Source organism: Petaurus breviceps, unplaced genomic scaffold, assembly GCF_028583685.1.
Source record: "Petaurus breviceps papuanus isolate PSGF00001 unplaced genomic scaffold, PetGlider_PUasm1.0 188, whole genome shotgun sequence".
NCBI classification, from domain to species: Eukaryota; Metazoa; Chordata; class Mammalia; order Diprotodontia; family Petauridae; genus Petaurus; species Petaurus breviceps.
This window is the reverse complement of record NW_027185804.1, coordinates 24596493-24620066: the sequence shown is the minus strand read 5'-3', so window position 1 is coordinate 24620066 and position 23574 is coordinate 24596493. Positions and strand designations below refer to the sequence as shown.

Here is a 23574-nt window from a genome sequence, read left to right as displayed (position 1 = left end):
CCTACTTAGGCCTTCTTATCCTGGGCAATTTCTATGTCCTCCCCTACGTCCCCCACACAGGATCTTCTAACATGAGGGAAGCCTCCCTTGAGATCTCCTGTTCATAATGTGGGGTCTGGCATCACTAGTCACACCCTCTTCCCCATCTGTTCCAGTGAGTGACTTTCTTAGCATCAGCATGGTCTACTTCAACAGCCTGTCGATCTTGCCAGGCTTCACAGTCCTCCTTCATGCTTCAGCCACTGTCACTCCTTCCATCGGAACCTCTTAGCCTATTGCACAGGACTGAAACTCTTTAGTCGGCACAGTCAAGTTCTCTACATTCTTACCCACTCTCCTTTTCCCCGTCTTGTCTAACTATTCCCACTATGCTCACAGTTCAGTCACCACTTCCTTAACACACATCCTGCATGGTCCCACCTCCAAGCTTTTTCCCATGACCTTGTTCTTCCCAACCTCCTAGCAGCATCTCTTAAAAATCCCACCCATCCCTTAACAACTCACTCAAATGCTCCCTCCTCCGTTAATTCAATCTAATGTAAGGATTCAGTAAGTGCCTTTAAAGTGCACAGCACTGACTACTGGGGATATGAGGAGAAGGAAAGCCATGTCTACCCTCAAGGACCTCGTATCCTACTAGAGAACACAAGCAGACACAGAAACAAATCTAACTTAAGGAGAGTGTTAACAACGAGGGGGGGGGGGGGTTCTACTCTGGTAAGATGCAACTGAGCTGTGACCCGAGCCACGTTCAGCATTCTAAGAGGTGCAAGTAAAGGAGGGGAGACAGTCCCAGGGCAGGGAGCAGCCTGGGCAAGTGTGAAAACAGAATGGCAAATACGGGGAACAACCAGGCGTGAGCCAGTCTGAGCAGAATGTGGAGTGCATAACTGAGAGTGATAGGAAAGAAGACCCAAGTTTTCAGATTCTCTCAATATCTCTGTGGACTGAAGTGGGGAAAAATGGAAGCAAGAATTCCCATTCAGCATCTAAAGCACAGGTAGGAGGCAATGAGCCCCTGACTCAGGCTGCTGGTGGCGTGAGTGAAGAGAAAAGGCCAGATGCAAAGCAGGGGGAACTACTATCTCGCCCACCCTCAGACCCTGATGGAGACAGCCCACACCCCTGAACCTTGCCTAACTTTTCTATTTGTATACTCCATGCTTAGCACAGCGCTTTAAACGTAGTGTTTAATAAATGTTTCATTCATTCTAGAGGTGTTGAGGATGTAAGATCATAGATTTAGTGCTAGAAGGTGCTTTATGAATCATCCTGTCCAAGAGTACAGGAATAAACACTGACTAGAGAGACAGTAGTCATAATTATTCCTATTCTCCTGGAACTCTACTGGTGCTTAGCTTATATGTTAGACAAAATGGACTTACTAAATAATGAATTCTGAGTCCTGGGACCATGTCTTGTTCAATCTTTGTAGCTCCCCTCCTTCCTCTTTGTCTAGCATAATGCAGTGATAATACAAGATTAAGGATTCCTAACTCTAGTTGATATAACCAACTAAATTTAAGAAATAAAATTGCTATTAAAGATCAAACTTGGGCCTTACAACTTGATTTGGGGCTCACTAATCTGCTATCCTATTTTAATCTAGATGCTAAGTGCCGTATTTATTTTTCATGATCCACTCTAAGTCTTCACTCCTCCAGAATTCCCTTCATTCAATCCTCTTACGCCATCCCTTCCAGGCTTCTCATCGTCCCCAGTCAGGGATGGTAGATCAGCAATTCCCAAACCAATTTGTGAGGCTCCAAGTGCTTTTTTTGACTCCCTAACTCCCAGGTACTTATCACTTGCCCCCAGTTCTGCCACCAAAAATATTTTCCTCAAGATGTCCTTGTAGGGGGATCACCAAGTAAGACAATAAGAAAATCCCCAGCCAAGGTCACAGGGTTAGCTGTAGTCTTGCCCTTAAAGGGAATTTCCCATCACGAAGGCCCCTGATGGGGAGGTAGCAAGGGGGAAAGAGGGGAACCAACCCCAACTTCATAGTACTTCTCCTGGCCTCAAATCTCCCCTCATAAGGGGATCACAGGTCACTTAGGCCCAGGATAGAGGTCCTTACACCTGCCATGCCCTCCTGGTTAACAGAGGCCCATCATATACTACAGGGCTTAGAAGTCTGTGGCATAGCTACAGAAAGTCATTAGCTTAGGTCCCACAACAACTATTCTAGTGAAAGGGATGGGCTCTCGTTATCTTTGAAATATATAAGACTGCTATACACTGCACAGGCTTAATAAGTTTCAGGTAGATTAATTTCTTCTACCTCATAATTCAAACCAAACCCTGCTTGGCTTGTCAGGATTAAATACCTGCTTCTGGTATTTTGTATCAGCTTTATGTACTGCAACGTCTTAATGACCTTTCAAACCAGGGTACCCAGAATGGAACACAATTCAACAAGCATCGAGGAGGGCCCTACAAAGTGCAGACAATGTGCTAGGTTCAAAGAGCTTCAAAGACAAAAACGAAATAGTTTCTGCCCTCATGGAGATTACATCCTCCCTACATCACTGAATGTGAGCAGCCTAAAACAGAACCAGCATCTTGTTCTAGGCAGTAACTTTCTAAATAATGCCTAATACTGAATTAGCCTTTTCTTTTTCTTTCCTTTTTTTTAAACAGCCAAGTCAATACAGATTTATATGAAATATGCAATCCACCAAAGCCCTGGGGTCACATGAGAAGTTGTCTAGACACGCCTCTCTCTTTCGAGGACATCATCTGATGGTCAGTCTTCTGTTAAGGACAGGACTTTGTTTTATCCCTTATGACTAAATCAATAAGCATCATTAAACACTTACTCTGTGCCAAGTGCCGGTGTGACAAAGAAAGGCAAAGCCTAGTCCCTGTCCTCCAGGAGCTGACATTCTAGGCATTAACTGTGTACACATAAGATATGCCCAGAAAGGCTACCTCAGGAAAGGTCCTGGGGAGGGTTTATGGCCAAGGGCTCTGGCAGAAGGCAGGGTCTGAGATGTATCTTGAAAGAAACCAGGGAAGACTGTGGGCAGAGATGAGGATGGAGTCAGGAGGGTGCCCGATGGGAGTTACAGGAAGAAGACTGGTCATTTGGGATCATAGAATACATGGTAAGAAGTTACGTGTTGGAAGAATGGAAAAATGGAAGTGATGAGGTTATAAAGAGCTTTACATGCCAAATAGGGCATCATGTTACTTGGTCGTGGAGCTCACAGGGAGCCGCTGGAATTTTTTGAGTGTGGGTGGATAGGGTGATACAGTCACCTGTACTGTAGGAAGACACTTTGTCAGCTGGGGGAAAGATGGATTGGAGAAGGGGAAGAGATTGAGAGAACCCCACCAAGAGGCTATAGCAAGTCTGTGCAAGAGGTGATGAAGGTCTGCACCGGGGTGGCAGCTGTCAGAGGAGAGAAGGGAACTTACCTGAGAGATGTTGGAAGGCTGACTGGGATGAGGGTAGTGCCCTTCCCTCTTAATTATAATGCCTTCTCTGTTCATTTCTATCTATCCTCCATACAGCTTGCTTTGTGTGGACAGGCATACCTTATTTTATTGTGCTTTGTGTTACTATTTCTCACAGATATTGTGTTTTTTTATAAATCGAAGATCTGAGGCAATCCTGCATCAAACAAGTGTATCGGCACCATTTTTCCAATAGCTCACATCATGTCTATGTAATGTTTTGGTAATTTTCATATTTCAAACTTTTAATATTATTCTTTCTGTGATGGTGGTTTGTGATCAGTAATCTTTAATGTATCTGTTTTCATTGTTCTGGAGTGCCAAGAACTGTGCCCACATAAGACGGCAAACTTAATTGATAAATGCTGGTTGTCCTGGTTGCTCCAGCCATCGGCCATTTGTCTCTCCCTTTTCCTCTGGTCTCCCCATCCCTAGACACAACACTGTTGAGGCCAGTTAATAACACTACAATGGCCTCAAAAGGAACAGTCAATCAATGTGACAAACTACATTGTCTTATTTTAAGAAATTGCCACAGCCACCCCAACCTTCAGCAACCACCATCCTGATCAGTCAGCAGCCATCATCATCATGGACCCTCCATCAGCAAAAAGACTACAATTCACTGAAGGCTCAGATGATGGTTAGCATTTGTAAGCAATAAAGTATTTTTTAATTTAATGTACACCTTTTTTTTTAAACAATGCTATTGCACACTTAATAGACTACAGTATAGTGTAATTGTTCAGTCATTTCAGTTGTGTCTGACTCTCTGTAACCCCATTTGGGGTTTTCTTGGCAAAGATACTGGAGTGGTTTGCCATTTCCTTCTCCAAATCATTTTACAGATGAGGAAATTGAAGCAAACAGTGTTAATTGACTTGCCCAAGATCACACTGCTAGTAAATGTTGAAGACCAGTTTTGATGAGTCTTCCTGACGTCAGGCCCAGCACTCTATTCACTGCACCACCTAGCTGGGAAAGCAAAACATTTATGGGACTTGCTTTTTTTCGATATTCACCTTATTTTGGTTGTCTGGAAGTAAACCTACAGCATCTCTGAGGTATGCCTGCATTTGTTTGCACTTTGTTTCCCCTATAACACTGTAAGGTCCCTGAGGGCAGGAACCATATCTTGCCTTTTTGTACCTCTAGCACATAACACGAACTAGGTGTTTAATAAACGTTTGTTTGTTGATTGTCCTCAATGGTAACAGGGGAACCTGTTACAAAGGGAAGGCTGGGGGAAAATAAGCTGTTTGGAACCTGTCAAATTTGAGATGTCTACAGGACATGAAGTTTTAGATGTCCAAGAAACAGTTGGTGATGCAAGATGAACTCAGGAGAGAGTTTAGGGGTAGATAAGTAGACACATGGGATTTGTCTACACAGTGACAATATTTGAACCTATGGGAGTTAAAACTATGCAGTGTCGGGGCGGCCAGGTAGCACAGTGAGTAAGAACACTCCAGTGTCGGGATGACCTGGATCGAATCCCGGGCTCGGATACTCAGCACCACACCCAGAAATAACTGGCCGTGTAACCTTGAGCAAGTTACTTAACCCCGATTCCTTAAAAAAAAAAAACTGTGCAGTGTCAAGGAAGACTTCCCTTCAAAGGGACATGTAAAGAACTGCTTTTTGGGTCTGGGGCAGTACCTGATTTTAGGTGAGGCTAAAATGAGTAATTATCTAGTTACAGATTGGCTAATACTTTACTGCCATTTTATGCTATCATATACAACATCAAGATCAAGAAAATACAATTGTGCTTCAATCTATACTGGTCAAATGCATTCCACCTTGGAAATTCCCATTTACCCATTCACTCAGGGGCTAACAAAGCAGCATTTGTCCACTTTATGTAAGGAATAGCAGTGAACAAGGTTGCTGAGACAGGCATCAATAATGATAAATGCTGATTACTTTAATTGAATGTAATCATTTTTGACACTGAAAATCTAACCATACCAAATCCCTTGTATCCTAATAAATTCGGAAACTTGCAAGACAAATGATATTTAATCGAGTAAAACAACTTTACTGAAAGGTTGGGGTTTTTTTTCACAAATTTAAAGATTTCCAAACAAATTGCAGTATTTCTGAGAATTCTTTTCTACTCAAGCAGTTCTGTGTTTAAGTAGTTAATCCTTACCTGTGAACTCCTCGTCCTTTCATTTCTTCACCTCACCTAAGCTTAAGTCTGCCAAGCTGGCAAAGCACAATGAGAAAAACCTGTCTAAATTGAGCCTGATGTTTTCCAGGTTGGTCGGCATCTGCGAGACTCTTCAGAATATTAATCCACAGCACCACCTATCTTTCAACAGAATGGTTCATTTTCAAGACAGAATCAAATCTGATATCGAAAAAAAGCTCATTCTCATTGTCTTGCAAAAAGTACCTACAACAGAAGATCTGCCTACATTGACAATGACATTCTGAATGAGAGGTGGACGAGTGATCTGAATCTGACCAAAAACTGTAGTGTCAGCTCTAACAGCGAAGAAACTCTTTTATCTGGATCTCTAGGAGGTAATTAAAAACTGTCTGTCACACAAAGCCTCTCATTGGTGTAACTCACACAGGTCCTTATCCATGCCATTTCATGTATTCTCATCTCTATCAGGAGGAGGTGAGGGGCATTGTCCCCATTTCATGTAAGAGTAAACTGAGGCACGACAGGGTTAGGTGTCTTATCTAAGTCACTGAATTCATGAAAAAATAAAACTGACTTCCCCTCATGCTCCAGGCCAGTGTGCTCAAGGACTATGGCTGGCAGCCCAGATTACTCAGGTCAAAGAAGTGGAAAAACAAGTTATTTCAATGAAAACTGTTTTGAAAGTAATGAATTAATCTAACTAGCATAAATTGTTTTTACAAAATTTATCAGTTTCTGACAAATTAAAGATGTCTAAAGAATAATACTTCCAAGCATCTTGTCCTTCCCTTTCTTTTGTGCACTCCTTATATTCTATAATATCTTAATTTATTCTTTTTACAAGAGAGTCCATCTCCCTCCAGATGCACTGTGCTGGGGGCCAGGGACCTGTCTTACCAGTCTTACCATCTAGGTACCAGGCATAATCTCATTAAGATTCCAAGTGAATGGATATTTTTACAACTCTCTTACTGCAAGGTAAACACTGTAAGAGATATACTATAAACTGTTCTTTTGGGGATCCCTATCAAGGTAATACAGCAAGATCTTTGGAGACCTTTTTTCTTTGTTACAATCTAGCAGCAACTCATTAAAAATACACGCATTTTGTAAGGGCATTCTGGCCAATCACTGGAAGGTATTTGAAACTTGGCCATAAATGGTGAATGACCTAATACTGATAACTTAGTACACTGGGCACAGTCCTCAATGAGCTCTTCTAATCTGTCCTGTTTTGTTAAAATCTTCCAATTCCATAATTCTTATCAAATGTGATACTCATCTACAAAAACAGTCTGAGAGCCCTCTTCATTTTTTTTCTTGCCTAGGGGGGTAGTCCTGGTGTATTTAAGGAGAACGTCTGGTCCATTTCACGACGCCAACAACTTCTAACCTCCATTTTATATGTGTATTTATTTTCTAAAAATATACTGCTAATTAAATCAAAAATAATTCAAACACAAAAAATAATACTTAATGTTTAAAGTAAAGAATCTTTAAGAAAAAAACTTTTAGTGAGATTATGGTTTATTTTAATTTATGGAGACTTAGCATCAGAGTAAGCACTTTCAAAGATTCATTCATTGTTTCTAAGTTTCTACCAGAAGGTAAAGTTATTCTGGTTATGGTTTACCATTCAAACACATCTTATGCCTTTTTGGTCTTTGTTTAGTAGAAATGTATCTCTTTTTTTTTCTTTCTCAAGAAGCTCACAGTTATCAATGTCAACAACAGAACAATAAAACTGATAGAAACCACCTTGGGAAAGGTATGGCTTTATATACAGAAATAACCTGACATTGTGGTCACAAGTCATCAAGAGATATAATCCTAATTGCCTAGTGATTCGTTCTCAGTCGGAATGCTCCTCTCTGGGTTAAATCATTTAGGAATATTGCCAGAGCAGCCCTTGTAAAACTGAAACTCAGCTGTCAAACTGCCTGGCCCTGTTTTCAACGTGAGAAAGTTAGTGTCGGTCTTCTAATGTTTTCTTTTGTGAATACTCAGGCTCTCTGACATTCTAAATATATAATTTAAGTTACATCTAGTTGAAACCCTTTTGTGCAGCACCAAAGAAGTTTTAAAAGAAGCCAGATAACGAGATGTTCTCTTCCTCTGATTAGTCTTTAAAATAGGTTACCTTTAAAAAGAAACGAAGAGGACAAAGTCCAGGTCCTTTACTCCAAATAAATTAAATAATTTGTCCATTTCATACCAAACATTCCACTGTATTCCTATAGACTGTAACCTTTCTTTGTACCAACCACCTGCACGGCCAGCTGGTCACTTTGAGGACTAGAAGAGTCGGACAGGATTCTCTAGGTTTGCTTTAAAACGTTCAAGAAACTTGGTAGCCAGCTCATCGTCCACCACTCGGCCATCACTGGACATGGAGACGGTCATGAGCTCTTGCCGCTGTAGTGTGGCATTCCCTTCCCCATCTTCAGCGAGTCTGAGTTCAGGTCGGGATCGGCCCACAGCCAAAATGCAGGACTGAGGAGGATTGATCACAGCTCGGAACTCATCGATACCAAACATCCCCAAGTTAGAAACACTACGAGAACAATCAAAGGCAACGAGTGGGAAAATCCTTAGGGACCAACCTTTCAAACCATATATCAAGAATGCATTATTGAATTCTCAAGTAAATATTAATTTTGGATACTAAAAAACACACGCCCAAATAAACATAATAGTTTTGGTGAACTCAATAATAGCAAAAATAAGGTCTTACAAACTTAAGAGTTAACATTTTTCTCCAAAGTATTTTTTCTAAAAAGGCCACCATTAGAAATGAGCACATAGAATTGTCTGCACATCTTTCAAGATTATTTGCACATCTAACGTAACCCCTAAATAGTCTTTCAGCTCCAAGCGGGAAAGGATCACATTTTAGCTAAACTTTTTACCTCCCCCAGCACCAAGCAGAGAAGATAAAATATATTCTTGCTGGACTGAAATGAAGAAAACAAGGAAGACTGGTTCCTAGTGTGCATGTGTATTAATTCCTTACAAATACGGCATGTTGCAGCATTTGAATTTTTTTTAAAAAATCATAGATATTTAGCAACCAATATATTACTTCAAGGGGACGAGTTTCCTTTAAAGAGCATATTCATTTGTAAGTACTGATGGGCTCTTCTTAACTTTCTTGTGATTTCTGTTGCTGTTCAGTTGTTTCAGTCGTGTCTGACTCTTTGTGATCCCATTTCGGGTTTTCTGGAGAAAGATACTGGAACATTTTGCCATTTCCTTCTCCAGCTCATTTTACAAATGAGGAAACTAAGGCAATCAGGGTGAAGTGGCTTGCTCAGGGTCACAAAGCTGCTAAGTCTGAGGCCAGATTTAAACTCAGGAAGATGAATCTTCCTGATTCGAGGCCCAGCATTCTATCCACTGAGACACTCAGCTGCCTTTTTCTTGTGACTAGGGGCTGGAAAGGTACATTTTAACTAGTCTGAAGATTGTTTCCTTCCTATACTTTTGTAGCCTAAATATAGAAAGAACATAAGGATATTTAGACAAATAAACAAAACAAATCTATACCAAGTGTGTCAGTCTTAGGTCTGGTCTATCTGACATTGATTACAATTAACATTTCTACTTTACCTAAAAGACCCTCCTTGGTATTCTTCTGGTAACAATTTTCCATCTCTTGCTTTCTTTGCCAGAGCCTAAACAAACAAATTTGAATAAAATAAAATATCAGAACCAAAAAGTATTCTGGATAGTTCTAACTGCCAATTGAAAGATTCAGCCCACAAAATTTATGCAATTTTGCTAATTAAGTCAAATTGTTAATTTTTTGTGATGTGCTATGTATCTCTTAATTTAAACACAATTAGGAAAAATAAAAACCAAGTAGAGCACAGATGATTTCCCAGACTAAAGAAGTGAATTTAAAAACCTAAGGGCAACATTACTTTCTGATGTTTTTTTTTTCTTTTTGTTTTAGCAGAGCTAGGATGACAATTCACATTTTTTAATTTCCAGTCCAGTGTTACTTTAATTATGCCAAATTGCCTCCCTGTTCCAGTGTTCTGTATATTATTATTTCCCATGATGTTTCAGTGTTGTTCATAAGCAAAGCAATTTCCTGTTTTGAATGCAAAATGTGTTCTTGTGAGAAACAGCAGCCACCTTAGAGACCCGATTTCAAAGCTGCCTTTGTTATTTGTGACCGCCATGACCTTGGTCACTTTTCTCTCTGAACCTCCATTTCTAATCTGTAAAGTGAGGAGGCTGGACCAGACAACCTCTCAAGTACTTTCTGGCTCTATATTTTATTAAGTTTATGAATCCCAGACATCATTTCAAGCTTATTTTTTGGTGGTTTCTTAAAATGTTGAGAAGGTGGAGATGAAAGAAAGCACCAAATTTAGCAGAGCAGCAACAGCTCCTTTTCCTATAGGCTTGCATTTTCTTTGCACTGAAAATTAGTGACATTTCCAAGTGTCTCAGACATAAGATATAAGGTCAGGGACACTGGTCTACAACCAAACCTGACAGACATCATGTACCTGGTGGCCAAATTTTGGGAGGTGTGGAGGAGTGCAAAATTATCAATCATAGTTTAAAAGGCCTGGAGTTTAATTTACTGTAATTTATCATAAACAGAATTAACAGGATACCACAGATATTCACTAATTAACAAAAAGAAGCCACAGGTTATTTTTTTAAACTTAATCTCCCCTTCCCACTATCAACATGTCATCATGAACTGCTGCCAAACAAAACAAATCACAAATATATACTTGTTGCTTAACAAAAGTATTTGGATCTAAAACCTCAAATGAAAGGAGATGGGTTTAGACTTGAAATAGTCACTGAAAATTAGGACAGAGAAAGACAAACTAGAAACATGTTTTCCCACCTTAGGGCAAGAGTACTAGTCACATGATTTGATCAGACATATCAAATGGACTCAACAAGGAATTTCTTTAGAGGTAAATGATCTCATCTTTCCCTGACGATCATGAAAACAGACTGAGAGAAGCAGAGCTACTTAGGAGCCTGAAAGAAAGCAGCAGAATTCTAGGATTTCAGTGGAGGCAGCCAGAGGGTGAGGTGGATAAAGAGCTGGCCTTGGAGCTAGGGTGCTGCCTGACACACTGGGGAGACCCTGGGAAGTCTCTTGTTCACTTCTCAGGGGCCCAGACACGCGGAGGTCCTGGTCAGCATGGGGAGAGGGGCGTCCTCCCCTGGAAGCTCCCCTATCAGTGAGGTCCCTGGTCCAGGCCTTCCCCCTATACTTCCACTCTCTCTGTAGTCAAGGGCCCCGAGTTCTAGCAAGCTCTGATTCACGGGGCGGGGGACGTGCGAGGATATCTAGCAGCACAGACTTACACTCCAAGGTGGAAGGCACTGAGTGCATATTACCAGAAGAGCATTGTGCTGATGTGATGGAGCAGCAAGAAAGCTTTGTGCATACCTTTACAGAAAGAGCAATCTCCTGTATTCCCTTGGCAGCAGCATCTCTTATGATGGGGGTAATGAGACCTCTGTCTGTCGCCACTGCGACCGAGATGTCAATGGAGGGCAACTGCTTTGGGCCCTCTCCATCCCAGCTCACATTCACATCTGGCATTTGCTGGAAGACAAAAGAAGAAGATTAAACAGAGGAGAGTTTGACAGCAGGGAATGACTGAAAGACCTAAAATGCATGAAGACATTCTCCATGGTAATTAACCACCCCAGGCTGAGGCTCCTGACTTAAAGACAAACATATCTCATGAACACAAGAAAAGAGGAGGCAGCATTTTCACTGTGTGACTGCATGACTGTGGTTGATTCACATCATCTTTGAGACTCAAACATCCTTTAAAATGGGGATAACACTTTTACTAACCTCCTCCTACAACTAGGCAGACATGCAAGAACAAAAAGCCCACATTTTTAATGGAAGATGGAGAATACCAGAATAAAATGGTAAAGGTAAGCTATAAAAGTGAATTTTATATGTTCATAAAGCAGAACTCATAGGTAGGATGCAGAAAGCACAATAAGTCTCCCTAGTCCGTGAAAATGAATTGATGTAGGTAAAGTTTAACTAAAGAAAACTAAAAAAAATAAAAGAAAAAAGCATACTGCTGGTGCATGGCAGTTGGAAACCATCTAGGAAAACAATGACTTTTAAAAGCATTGATCCACGTCACTGCTGGAAAGTCTATCGTTTTCAAAATCTGGCAAAATGGTTCGATGGTGTAGAAGCATCAGCCCTGACAATGTGCTGCTCCAAAAGACGGAGCCCTGGAAAGGGAACAGGAATATGATCTAGCAAGGAATCTTATAGTGTGTTTGTAATGATGTGAAAAAGTGTAGTTTTTATTTTATTTTTTTTTTTGCTTTTTGGAGGGCAACTGGGGTTAAGTGACATGCCCAAAGTCACACGGCTAGTAAGCGTGTCAAGCATCTGGGGCCGGATTTGAACTCATGGCCTCCTGACTCCAGGGCCAGTGCTCTATTCACTAGAGCCTAGGCACTCCAAAACCTGTGGTTTTAAAGGAATACAGTGTGGAAATGGGACAGTCTGTCTAAATCATGGGTTTTTCACCTTTGTCACTGTGGTGAAACCATTTTTGTTGCCTACAGGAAGAAACACTAAATAAAAAAATACCATTGTTTTTCCCCATTCAAGTTCACAAACACCCTGAAGTGTCTCCATGGATGTTCTAGGAGTCTGAGGGCCCTAGGTCCAAACCAACTTGCTTTGGTGCAAACTCCCTTTCTTCAACATTAGGGCAGGGGGGTGCTTTTGAGACTACTGCACTGGGTATGTTCACTCTGCCCTACATACCCCCCTCACACAATCTGATGGCCCTGTGATGCTAACCTAACATCATGTTTCACTGGTCTTTGATTCTTCAGTATTGCTCTGAAACACATCAGCAGGACCAAAATAAAGGAGTGCATTTTATTTAATTTCTTTTTTTTTTTTTTTGTGGGGGTGGGGGGAGGCAATCAGGGTTAAGTGACCCAATTAGTATCTGAAGCCACATTTGCACTCAGGTCCCTGACTCCAGGGCTGGTGCTCTATCTATCCCTTTCAATCCCCCAGCCTGTTAACCTTTGGAATCACATACAAAATCATCCCATATCACAAACACACATCTAAAGCAATGGGTATGGAGTCAGGGGATCGAGGTCTGACCCTCAGCTCTGGACGATAGGCATGTCAGTTCACTGTTCTAGAGGTCACCTGTAAAAGACAGGAATTGGACAAGACCATCTCAAAGACTCCTGCCAGTTCTAAATCTCAGGATCCTTTTCAGGTTAAACATGGGTGGATGAAGTACTCCTAGCTGCTTATGCTCACAAAGACAGGAAGTCCAATGCTCTTAACCCAGGGCAAATGGCACCCACCCCTGCCACGTGCTCCTTAAGCTTTAGGTGGCCCTTTGAGACTTTTCGGCTTCAAGGTTGACAGTGATGTTTATTTTAACCAGATTTCACATGAATACAAATTTTTAGAAGGGAAGAGAAAGAACCCCTGCTTAGGCTACACAGAAAGATATGTCAAAAAGGAGAGCCAGAGCTTAAATATTAAGATTCCCTTAAGTTATTATACACAGATATCACCTACTGAGCTCTAGAATAAAATTTATAAACGTGGGTTTTAGAAAACATTTAATTAGAAAATCATTATAAACTTGAACACCTTAAGTATAACAAGTAATGTATTGGTTTAAAATTATGACTCCTGAATTTTGCCCCTAGCTATACCAGTAACTCACTAAATGACCTTTTATTTAGGATTATAATAATCCCCAATACATAATAGTTTAGTAAAAAACTATTTAAACCAAAGTTACTACATAATCTTACTTCTGCCATAGGTAAAAAGATCAAAGGAGTCTAAAGTGGTTCAAAGAGCAAATAAGAAATCAATTTGCAATCACTTTTATATCACCACGGTGCATAAAAATATCAAGCAAGAAATAGAAAAATAATCACATGGCACAACTATTTATTACAGTCTCATAATTTATAGCCCAAGCAAAGGGTATAATTACATGTTTAAAACCTACACATAAGAAAAAAGAACTATGCAGTTAAATCTTCGTAGAAACATTTCTAAATTATAAAACCTTCACTTCTTTTTCCAGGGGGGGGAAGGTGGCAAAAGAATTGTACTGTCTTGCATTTAGATTTATTTTGAGAACTCTATTTATTGCATTATTGGGAACTTTAAGCCAAGTTAAAACTGTTTGAAACCAAGAAAATTAGGCTACAAATAAGGAATTACTTCTGATACAAAATATCCAAAAGGCATAAAAGTAAAAAAAGCATTTTTCTACACAGCATTGTTAATAGTACTATTAACTTAAATGCATAAGATGGTTATAATAAATGTTCCTTAAAAATAAGGACTAGATACTTAAAGTTCATAACTGGATCTCTGAGAAAGAAAATGCTGATTGTTGGCAAGAAAAGTATAGGTGCAAGAATAAGATTTTCCATATTGGATTTAAGTAGTTACTAATTAGCAGTTGTTTTTAAAAATACTCGTAAGATATACTTTTGTTCTATTGGTTGAAAAGGAAGACAATTCCCAGAAAACCAAAAAGGCAAATGGAATAGGCTTTATGTGTTTTTTTTTTAATGTTCCTCAGAACTAGCTAAGGAATGATTACATTCCAATTCTAGGCCATTAATTTATACTGTGCCCTGTTGGGTAATTTGAGGAGTAATTATTGCCCCCATAATGGTTAAAAGCATTTAGAAACAGGTTAATTTTTTTTAAAGTCCATCTACAAGTTTTTGGGTTTTTTTTGCTTTTTGGAGGGCAATTAGGGTTAAGTGATTTGCCCCAAAGTCACACGGCTAGTCAGTGTGTCAAGTGTCTGAGTCCAGATTTGAACTCAGGTCCTCCTGACTCCGGTGCTCTATTCACTGTGCCACTTACCTGCCCCCATCTACAAGTTCTTAGGAGATATTTCTAGTCTTTAAATAGACAGTTTTCAAACCGCTGCAGGAAAAATATGTACTTTTGGCAAAATACAAACAGTGTTGTAAAGTACTAAAACTGAAAGCAACATCTACTAGACTATGTTGGTCCCAAATTTAATCTCTTTATGTTGCTAGTAAAAGATGAAGACACATATGTACTCAAGAATTTCTGGAGAACTTTTTTGGAAGATCATACAGGTACCCACATAATAGACTGTATTCCTTCAGGAAACAATTTTTAAAAATCCAAAAGTGTAAAGTTTGAATCAGTCTAAAAAGCACTGGACAGAGGCTTCTAGTCCCAGCTCTAGGGCCTGTGTGACCCTGGACCACCTCCTCCTCGGGGCTGGTTCCTTGAAGCTATGACATTTAAGAGATTAGTAACTATAACTTCCAACTTCCCAAACAAAGCCCTGTGAAGGCAAACTTCATTACACACATGTGTATACTGTATACAGGCTACACAAAGCCCACTCCCCAGAAATGAAGCCAACAGATAAATCCCAGGTGTCTGGGCTTTGTTACTTACTTTAAGGGCTACAGCTATCGCCTTGATAATAAAATCATTTACTGATACTTTAATATCATCTGAAAAAAAAAAAGAATATTAAGATCAAGACTACTGCTCACAACCTTAAAAGTAATACAATTATGTCTCTCAACTTGGCAATTATAAATTGTTTTCCTGTATTCTGATGGACTGTACTTGATAGAAATAGAAATTCCATAAAAGGTGATGAAAATGAACAGAATACGACTTCCCAGGATGCAAATTAATATTAAGCTATCACTTACAGGGAAAAAAAATTAAGGGCTCAGCAAGCACACATGTGACTAAATTCTTTCAGCTGCTTCCATCAAAGACAAGAAGTCCTGCATCTCTAAGCAGGGTCCTGAAGGACTAGTTGACCACTGAGCTCAGACCACTCCAAGTCTTAACTACGAAACAAATCAGGGAAGAGAACAATGTCTGAAGAGAGGAAACAACCCTGACAAAGGTCCTGGTGCAAGGAAGAGGAGGGTGTTTTTCTAATTTTATGGTGAAACACTGAGGTCCTTCTGGTGAACAGAACATCTCCTGGAAAGGTTTTTTGTTCAGGTCCATATGAAAACAATCATAAAAACGGATCCCCACTCACCTGTACAGGCTTTGTCTTTCCTTTTCCCAGTGGGAAAGAGGATGGCAAACAAGGCAAGACTTAAAGGCAAAAATTGGGAAAGTCTAGGAAAAGTCCAACATCTAAGCAATGACCGAAGTGCAGCTCATTGTCGACTGTACCTTGGAAAGCTTCATTCTGCCGACTCTGGGCCCCACTGGACACCCTGTTTTCCATGGGGGGGCAGGCGACCATAGGGAACGCACAAGATCTTCCATTAGGTGCTCCCAGAGGACCCACAATGACCTTCCCAAGGTATCACCTTCCCAAAGGTATGCAGGAGCTTTTTAACCAAGACAGCATGAATTCTCAGGAAGCTACCCTGTGCCACAACCAGTACAGTACCTGCTAACTGTTATGGGGCACAGTCAACAGAAGGCTCTGGAATCAGACCTGGCTTCAAGTCCCCTCTTGTGTGGCCCTGGGCAGGTCATTTAACCCACTAGTGTTTCATCAAACAACTCTCTAAGACTAGGTGCTGCAGAGAAGCTTCCTCACCCAGCACTTCATAGAAAACAACCACAATCTTTTGGCTTAAAAAAGGCAAACAGAAATATATCTCAGCTGATAAGCTTAAATTAACCGTGAAAGACCAAGCTAGAGCTATTATCAGAACAATGATCCAAGACAATTCCAAAGGAATAATGACAAAAAATGCTATCTACCTTCAGAGGGAGAACTGATGAACTCAGAGTGCAGATGGATCCATATTTTTCTCTTTTTCTTTCAGAATATGGTTAATAGGAAAATATGTTTTGTATGACTTTATTTGTACAATAGGCATCATATTTCTTAACCTTCTCAATGGATAGGGGAAGGAGTAGATGGAGGGAAAGAATTTGAAATTGATAATAAAAGTTTAAAAACAAACAACAACAAAAAACCTCATTATTTCTATTGGATCCAAGTCTTTCTATCACTTACACACAATCTATCACAAAATTTTTATGTGGCCAGGACTTATGTAAAGGCTCACCCTATTAACTTCTTGGTACATCTGCACAGAAACAATAACGACTTCCCAGGCAAATTTCCTAACAATAAGTTCCTTTTTCCAATTTCCCCAAAACTATCAATCCAAAAATCCCACCCATTACATGTCTAAGAAAATATTTGTGAATGAAGCAAAGATTCACTTTTAAAAAAAAAAATGAACAAATTCAAATTTTAGAGAACCTAAGAAATGGTTATTGGGAATATAGACTATTAGAGATGATAAGCACAAAAATTCTACTCCTACAACAGCAGAAAATAAATAGCCACCATTAATCTTAAAGGAAATTGTCATCTTAAAGTGAAGTTATATCACTAAAATCTTATAATTTCTACAACAACCTAAGGTACACTGTACATAGTTATTTCTGGAAGATTCCCTAAGTCCTGGAAAATATGAGAATTTCCAAAATAATTTCTAATAATACTTCAAAGCCATATGGAAAAAGAAACAAACATTCATAGAATAAACTACCTTGGTAGATGGCGGTCTCCCCTTCATTCAAAGGGAACATAGCTTCAGGGCTGGAAAGAACCTCAAAAGTTACTTAATCTATGACTATACCTCTTAAAGTAGTATATAAAATGAATGATGGTTTTTTGAAATTGGATAATGAAGAACTCTTAGCAAGTTTTCCCTAGCCACAATAACACTTTGTGAGTAAAATTCAGGAAAAAAAAGACAGAGGAGACACTTTTGACAAGCCCCCATTTCATGGGTTACATTTCTGCAATGATTCCAACAGGTTTACATCTGGTTCTCAGAAATGTTAGCAGCTTGTCAGGCTGACCTCATCAGTGACCTGGAAGGTCCCTGCTCCAAAACCTACTTATAAAAAGTTTAACCTAGGTCTTGATTATCCTAGCTACTGGTGAGAATGGAACAATAATGCTAGAACTCAATTCTGCAGCAGATACCAAGTCTGTAGGGAAGTCCACTGCTACCAGGCATTAACAGCTGCCACATGAGGTATGGTTAAGCAAAGGCCTTTGTGAGGTTCTGAATCAGAGCACCTGACACACAGTGAAAGCTTACAACAAAGATCACTCTCCACAATGCCATAAGTCTGTAGTACAAGCAAACTAGACAAGAAAATTTTTCCCAGAGACAAGGAAATGTTATATTCAAGTTGGCATGATTATACAGATTGTTTACAAATTGGAATGTGAAGGCTTCAAACCACCCTCTGCTTTTTTTCTACTGCACCTATATTTCCCTTTAAATCCTTCCCTCTGATTGTCACCTCTGCAAAATAGAGAGATCTATTGTATCCTAAAAATACACAGCTTTCTCTATTTACATAAAGTTATGTGAATTAAGTTAGGTGAAGAATAGAATGCTTTGTATCTAAAACTCATGTAAGAAGTACACAGCCCCACTGCAGAGCAGAAACATCATTTATCTATTTATAGAAGGTCACCTAAGTAGAACAAATTCAGGAATGGAAGGCATCCACATATTTCCAATTCATTTCTCTACCCTCTAACAAGGAAATTTGTCACCTCTGACCTAGGTTACTGCACTTGAGGAGCAGAGCCCCCTTGGCCAAAAGGATCACACAGATCAGCTTCGTGGATATGCCAAGAGAGGCCAGGGAGATGGCTCTCGGTCAAACAAACAAGGTGTGCAGCGAGGGGCAGAGGATTTGCTGTCAGGCCCTGGAGTCCTAGCCCTGACATGGATGAGTGATGTGATCACGGGAAGTCAACTGAGTCACAGAGCTGCCATGCTCCGCAGGTGCACCCCCTGTGAGCAGCTCTCAGAAGAGTCTTTAGCTCACCACCAGCCTGCTACACTTGGTTCCCACTGCCATGGTGGCACCCAGGAAACCCGAGGGGAGGGCACAGGGCAGCCTGACTGGATCAAGAACGGCTCTCCTTTTCTTCCTCTTTCAAGGTTACACGTTCTGTGATCTTTGATTCAGTTTTCCCATAAGGTGTGAAAGCTTCTATTTCCCAGCCCAACTCCCTCCTTTTATACTAAAACACAAGCCCTTCAACAGCCTTATTTTTTTTTTAAAGACAGTTTCAAAGAAAGTGAACAATCAGAAAGGAAGGATCTGATACAGTCAAAATGAAGTCTAATCTTGTAGAAAAAAGAGAGCCGCTTCTTTCCATACCCACTCAAAAATCCCCTTGCAGTCCTCAAACATTCTCAGAGTAAATAACACAGCCACGAGTTTTATAACTGCTTTAAGACACTGAGATGCCGAGGCTGGCTTTGTTTGGTTATTACACAAAAGACATTCATAAAACCTCTTCAGCCAGTGTTCAGTAGTTCCCATTTATTTATATAACCTTTTACTTATGGGAAGTTAGGAACAAAAATACATTTCTGGAATCTGTTTTTGCTTTACAAACAACAAAAGGATTTCATAAAGAAACTAAATTTTAAAAAAGGAAGCCCATGAATATTCTGAGATAGCAGCCCCAGGCACTGCATGCAAAATACTTAAGACAGGTGTGGGGAACCTGTGGCCTTCTAGGTCCTTAAGTACAGCCTCTGGACTGAATCCATGTGTGGCCTGAAGGCCACAGGCTCCTCACACCTGAGTAGATAGAGAACATTTGCAACTGAACAGAGCAAAGCGACCAGACTTTTATTAATAAAATAAAACAACACACCAATAGTTTTACAAAGATTTGTCAAATTAAACTGAACAAATGACTACAGAGCATTCCTTGAAGACGATTAGTCCTTTACATGGAAAGTACTGACATAAATGATGCTATTTTTTAAAAAAATGTCAAAGAGTAAACTCATCTAGGTTAAAAACTTACTCAGGGGGTGGCCAGGTGGCTCAGCGAGTAAGAGCACCGGCTCCAATGTTGGGATGACCTGGAGATCAAATCCCGGGCTCAGACACTCAGAACCACACCCAGAAATAACTGGCTGTGTAACCTTGAGCAAGTTACTTAACCCCGACTGCTTTAATAAAAAAAAAAATAAATAAATAAAAACTTAGTCTGGGCAAATGCAAATGAATCTGAGGGACATTAGTGATGTCCTAAGATAATTTTGTGTCAAATGCAATGTCTTCTGAGAAGAACAGCTTCTCAGGCCCACATTCCAGAGTTCCCGGAAACACCCGAGGAGGATCCTCCGCCGGGCCTGAGATCCCCTCCATCTGGAGGCCCCCCAGGCCACTGCACACTGCCCATCCATGCCTGCCCCTCCTGGGCTGCTGGGCTTCCTGCCACTCTTCTGACATATTCAAGTCAGCAGACGGCACCAGGCTGCCCATCTGCCCTACCTTGCACTTGCCTTGGGGCCAGCTCACCTTTTTCCCGTCATGCACTTCACTGATGAATTTTTAAAAGTTCGTTCTAGCTGAGGGGTGATGGCCGGTCCCGTCCACCATGTGTCCTTCTGCAGTTGCCTTCTCTGGGATTTTCACTTTCAATTCTCCTGAAGGTATGCTCTACACCCATGCTTCTGAGAGAAGTCTGGGGTCATTCAAGATCTCCATAATTTCCTAAAGGCGATCCAGCCCACTCTCTGTTCTGCTTGGTTCTGGGCCTCCACCTGTTCTACAGCAACACACCGAAGGCCAAAGCTGTGTAGGCTCTCGTCCACTCAGACAGGGAAGGACGCGTTACTAAAACACGAGTCACCATCGATCAGACTTTTGATGAGTTTTTAAAAAACAGATGACTGTGTTACTGATACTCCAACATAGCAGCTAACAATTGGAGGAGTGACAATACACTAATAAATTCATCTTCTCAAAGAGGACACACAGCATATTATCTTTACAATGACACAGTGCCTGGATGGAAGGATTCCTCCTTTCACATTACAGTTTTTTCATTTCATGTTCTTCACAAAATCCTCTTCTTTCTTGATGGAAGCTTTCAGGTCTAGAATGGCCTCCGCAACCACCTCGTCAGAAGAAGAGAACTTGCCAACACACAGGTTCTTCCTGATGCCCTTTTTCTCCAAGCAGCATGGCGGGAGGGGGAGGGAGGGGGAACAGGAGTGATTCTCTGATCTGACACAGCAGCATTCCACGACGCCCTGCTTTCCAGTTACTGCGTCCACAATAAAGACAACGAATCTGGTACCAGCACAGGTCACTGATAAGGGAGCAGAACATGCCCAGCTCAAGTTTTGCCAGCCTGCGCTAGTTTCTAGGATCCTCCCCGTCGCGGTTTTCAGCTGATCTCCCAGAAATTCCACTGTGGGCGTGCACTGAAAAATCAGAAGACGACAGTCATCCCTGCACAGCCACCAATGACAGGGACACTGACTCGACCTGGATGTAAGCCCTTTAGTTCTACAAGAAAAGCACTTGTTCTGCTGATACCCAACACTGTTGTCCCACAGGGTCGAACACACCCTGCTTCTTTAACACTCCAGATGTGATGGGGATATATAATAGAGTCGACCAGGTTTGCAAGAAGAAAGATCATGGCTCCCAGGCAATGCCTGGCACAGGCAGCAGCCAGTGCAGCAACAACTGTAGTGTTGCTGTTGAACAGGTCACCACGAGTCATTTCTGGATTCCTGGGGCTCCTGCAGGAATCACGACGACATCACAGACTTTCAAGCAATATGGCTCAGATCAGCTGCTACACAAGAAGCGTGAGCCATGTCACAGAGGGATAGGTGACTCCCCAAAGTGCTGTTTTTCAGAAGTGGGAATGGGCTGTTCAATTCCTCTGGAAGCTGCCAGCACAGCTATGTTGGCATTATTCTGTGAAGAGGAGCTGAGGTGCAAGAGGGCCAGCATCAGGGGAGCATGTGAGGGACCACAGTACTGTGGGATGGACAGAGGACGTGGGCATGATGTGCTTCAGCAGGGTGGCCTGTGACTCCAATGACCTCCAGTATATACACCTCTGATGTCTTCCAATGATGCTTTTTGAGGTCATTATTGAGGTCAAGTACATTCCTCTCCTAGTTCTGCTCAATTTGCTCTGTATCAGTTCAAACAGGTATTTCCAAGTTTCTACGAATTCTTATTTCCAATGGAGTATTATTGCACAGTGAGAAATTAAATTCTCACAAAATTACAAGTATTTTTCTATTTTGCTTCTATTTGACCTTTCTTTGACTTTTTGAGAGTTACATACCTAGTAGTGCTATCAATGGGTTAAATAATCTGTATACTTTCGAGATGTTTTAGAACAGTTTGACCAAGTCATAGTTCTGCCCAGAGGCCATTAGTGTGTCTGTCTCATCAGAGCCTCTCCAACGTCTGTTTTCCTCTTCTATCACCTTTGCCAGTCCAAGGTGAAAACAGCTGTTTTCATTTGCATTTCTATTCTCAGTGGCTTATAGTACCCTTTCTTCATAACATGGCTAGTGGCTTGCAAATTCTTCTTTGGAAAACTACCTATTCAGAGCTTTTCATCAGTACTCTATTTCATCCCCAAAAGGAAAATTTATAAGTAAGGAGTTGTGGAGGGGAAGTGGAATATAGGATGTCAACAAAGAAATGTAAAACTGGAAAAGAGCAGAGGCTGGCCATGAGACAAGAGAAAGGTTCTGTGGATGGACGCTGTGAGCTCCACTGTACCTCTGCAATGTAGGGAGAAACAGAGCAAGGCCTCTAGCATGTTCAGTAGTCCCCCTGGCAAACTCAGGAAGGACAGGCATGGCTGGGTTAGGCCAACTTTACCTGGGACCTTGCTGGGATTTCCTTAAACTCAAGTCTCCCAGTCCCTGCTTATTGTGTATATATAGTCTCACAAGCTGATCCAGTATCACCTTTCACCATGTTTTCCTGGAAATATTGTTTTTAGTAATTTTCATAATTAGCATTTTAAATAGGTGTGGCCCTTGGCTGCCTATATTTCTCCACGAGGCAAGTAAGTCAAGCATTTTTTTTTTGACTCAGGAGGGTTTTTACTCAGAAAGATTTTTGTCACTTTGAGACTCATGGCAATTAATTTACACTTAAGTTTCCTTATAAAATTATTAAAAATCACTGTCATCTTTCCTTCCATCCATTTCCCATTTTTCAGTGTCAATAACTTATTTTAACAGGTCATATTGTTCCTCATTTTTATTTTTTATTTAGAGTACCAGGAGATAAATTAATGTCTAAATAATCAGTTAATAATAACAAATTAATGTCTCCAGATTACCTAAAACTGAGAGAATTTTTGCACCCTTTGTCTTGCTCCTTACTAAAAAATATATTTCAAATAATTATGGTAAAATGGAGCATGACAAATGTGCAAGGGAGCAGGAGGAGAGAGCTGGGGTGGTCTGAAGGTTACAATGAAAAGACAACATATTCTGAGGCAAAAACTGTTAAAAAAAAATTGATGCTCCTAATTATGACAACGAATCGTCTTCTGAATAGAAAAGGATTAAATTTTGTTCAGTCTGGTTTTAATTCTCATTATCTTTGAATTCCCTGGAAAAACAGATAATCCATAGGAGCTTAATGTGTGTTGAATTGATTTTTTTAATATTACTACTGTTATATCATGGGAGAGAAAGAAAGAGGATAAATGAGAGAGAAGGAGAAAGCACCAAGTGATTTAGAGGTTACATAACCAGGATAAGTTCCTTTCTCTAGAATCCAAGGATTTGATGGATTTCTTTCTTTAAGTGAGATGAAATGTTGTACAACTTCACTTTCTTAACTTTGATATACATATAATCCCATCACCTGGCACAATGGAAAGAGCACTGACTTGGGAGTCAGTGGACATGAATTCAAATACTGCCCTGACATTCATCACCTCTGACTCGAGGAGAGTCACTGAGCCGCGGCTGCCACTTCTTGTGCCAGCCCTGATGCCTTCCCATCGTCTTTAAATGTTAAGGCTGTTGGTGTGCACATGACGGAGAGTCTGAGCTTCACAAATGACATGCGCCCTGCATTACCAAAGGCACTT

At 40.7% G+C, this 23574-nt stretch overlaps 2 protein-coding genes and 1 pseudogene across 24 annotated transcripts in view; all 3 read right to left on the bottom strand.

Moving 5' to 3' along the window:
- CD44 (CD44 molecule (IN blood group)) overlaps window positions 1-23574 on the bottom strand; it is a 474809-nt gene that overhangs the window by 240954 nt on the left and 210281 nt on the right. The window lies entirely within an intron of this gene.
- Window positions 7130-23574, bottom strand: part of PDHX (pyruvate dehydrogenase complex component X) — a 72945-nt gene continuing 56500 nt past the window's right edge. The window contains exons 8-11 of the mRNA XM_069091403.1: window positions 15099-15157; window positions 11052-11210; window positions 9230-9294; window positions 7130-8174 (exon numbers count right to left, since the gene is read on the bottom strand). Of these exons, the coding sequence (XP_068947504.1) occupies window positions 7916-8174; window positions 9230-9294; window positions 11052-11210; window positions 15099-15157 (542 nt within the window). The 3' untranslated portion in view covers window positions 7130-7915. The remainder of the gene's footprint in view (window positions 8175-9229; window positions 9295-11051; window positions 11211-15098; window positions 15158-23574) is intronic.
- Window positions 19868-23568, bottom strand: LOC138163828 (malate dehydrogenase, mitochondrial pseudogene; annotated as a pseudogene).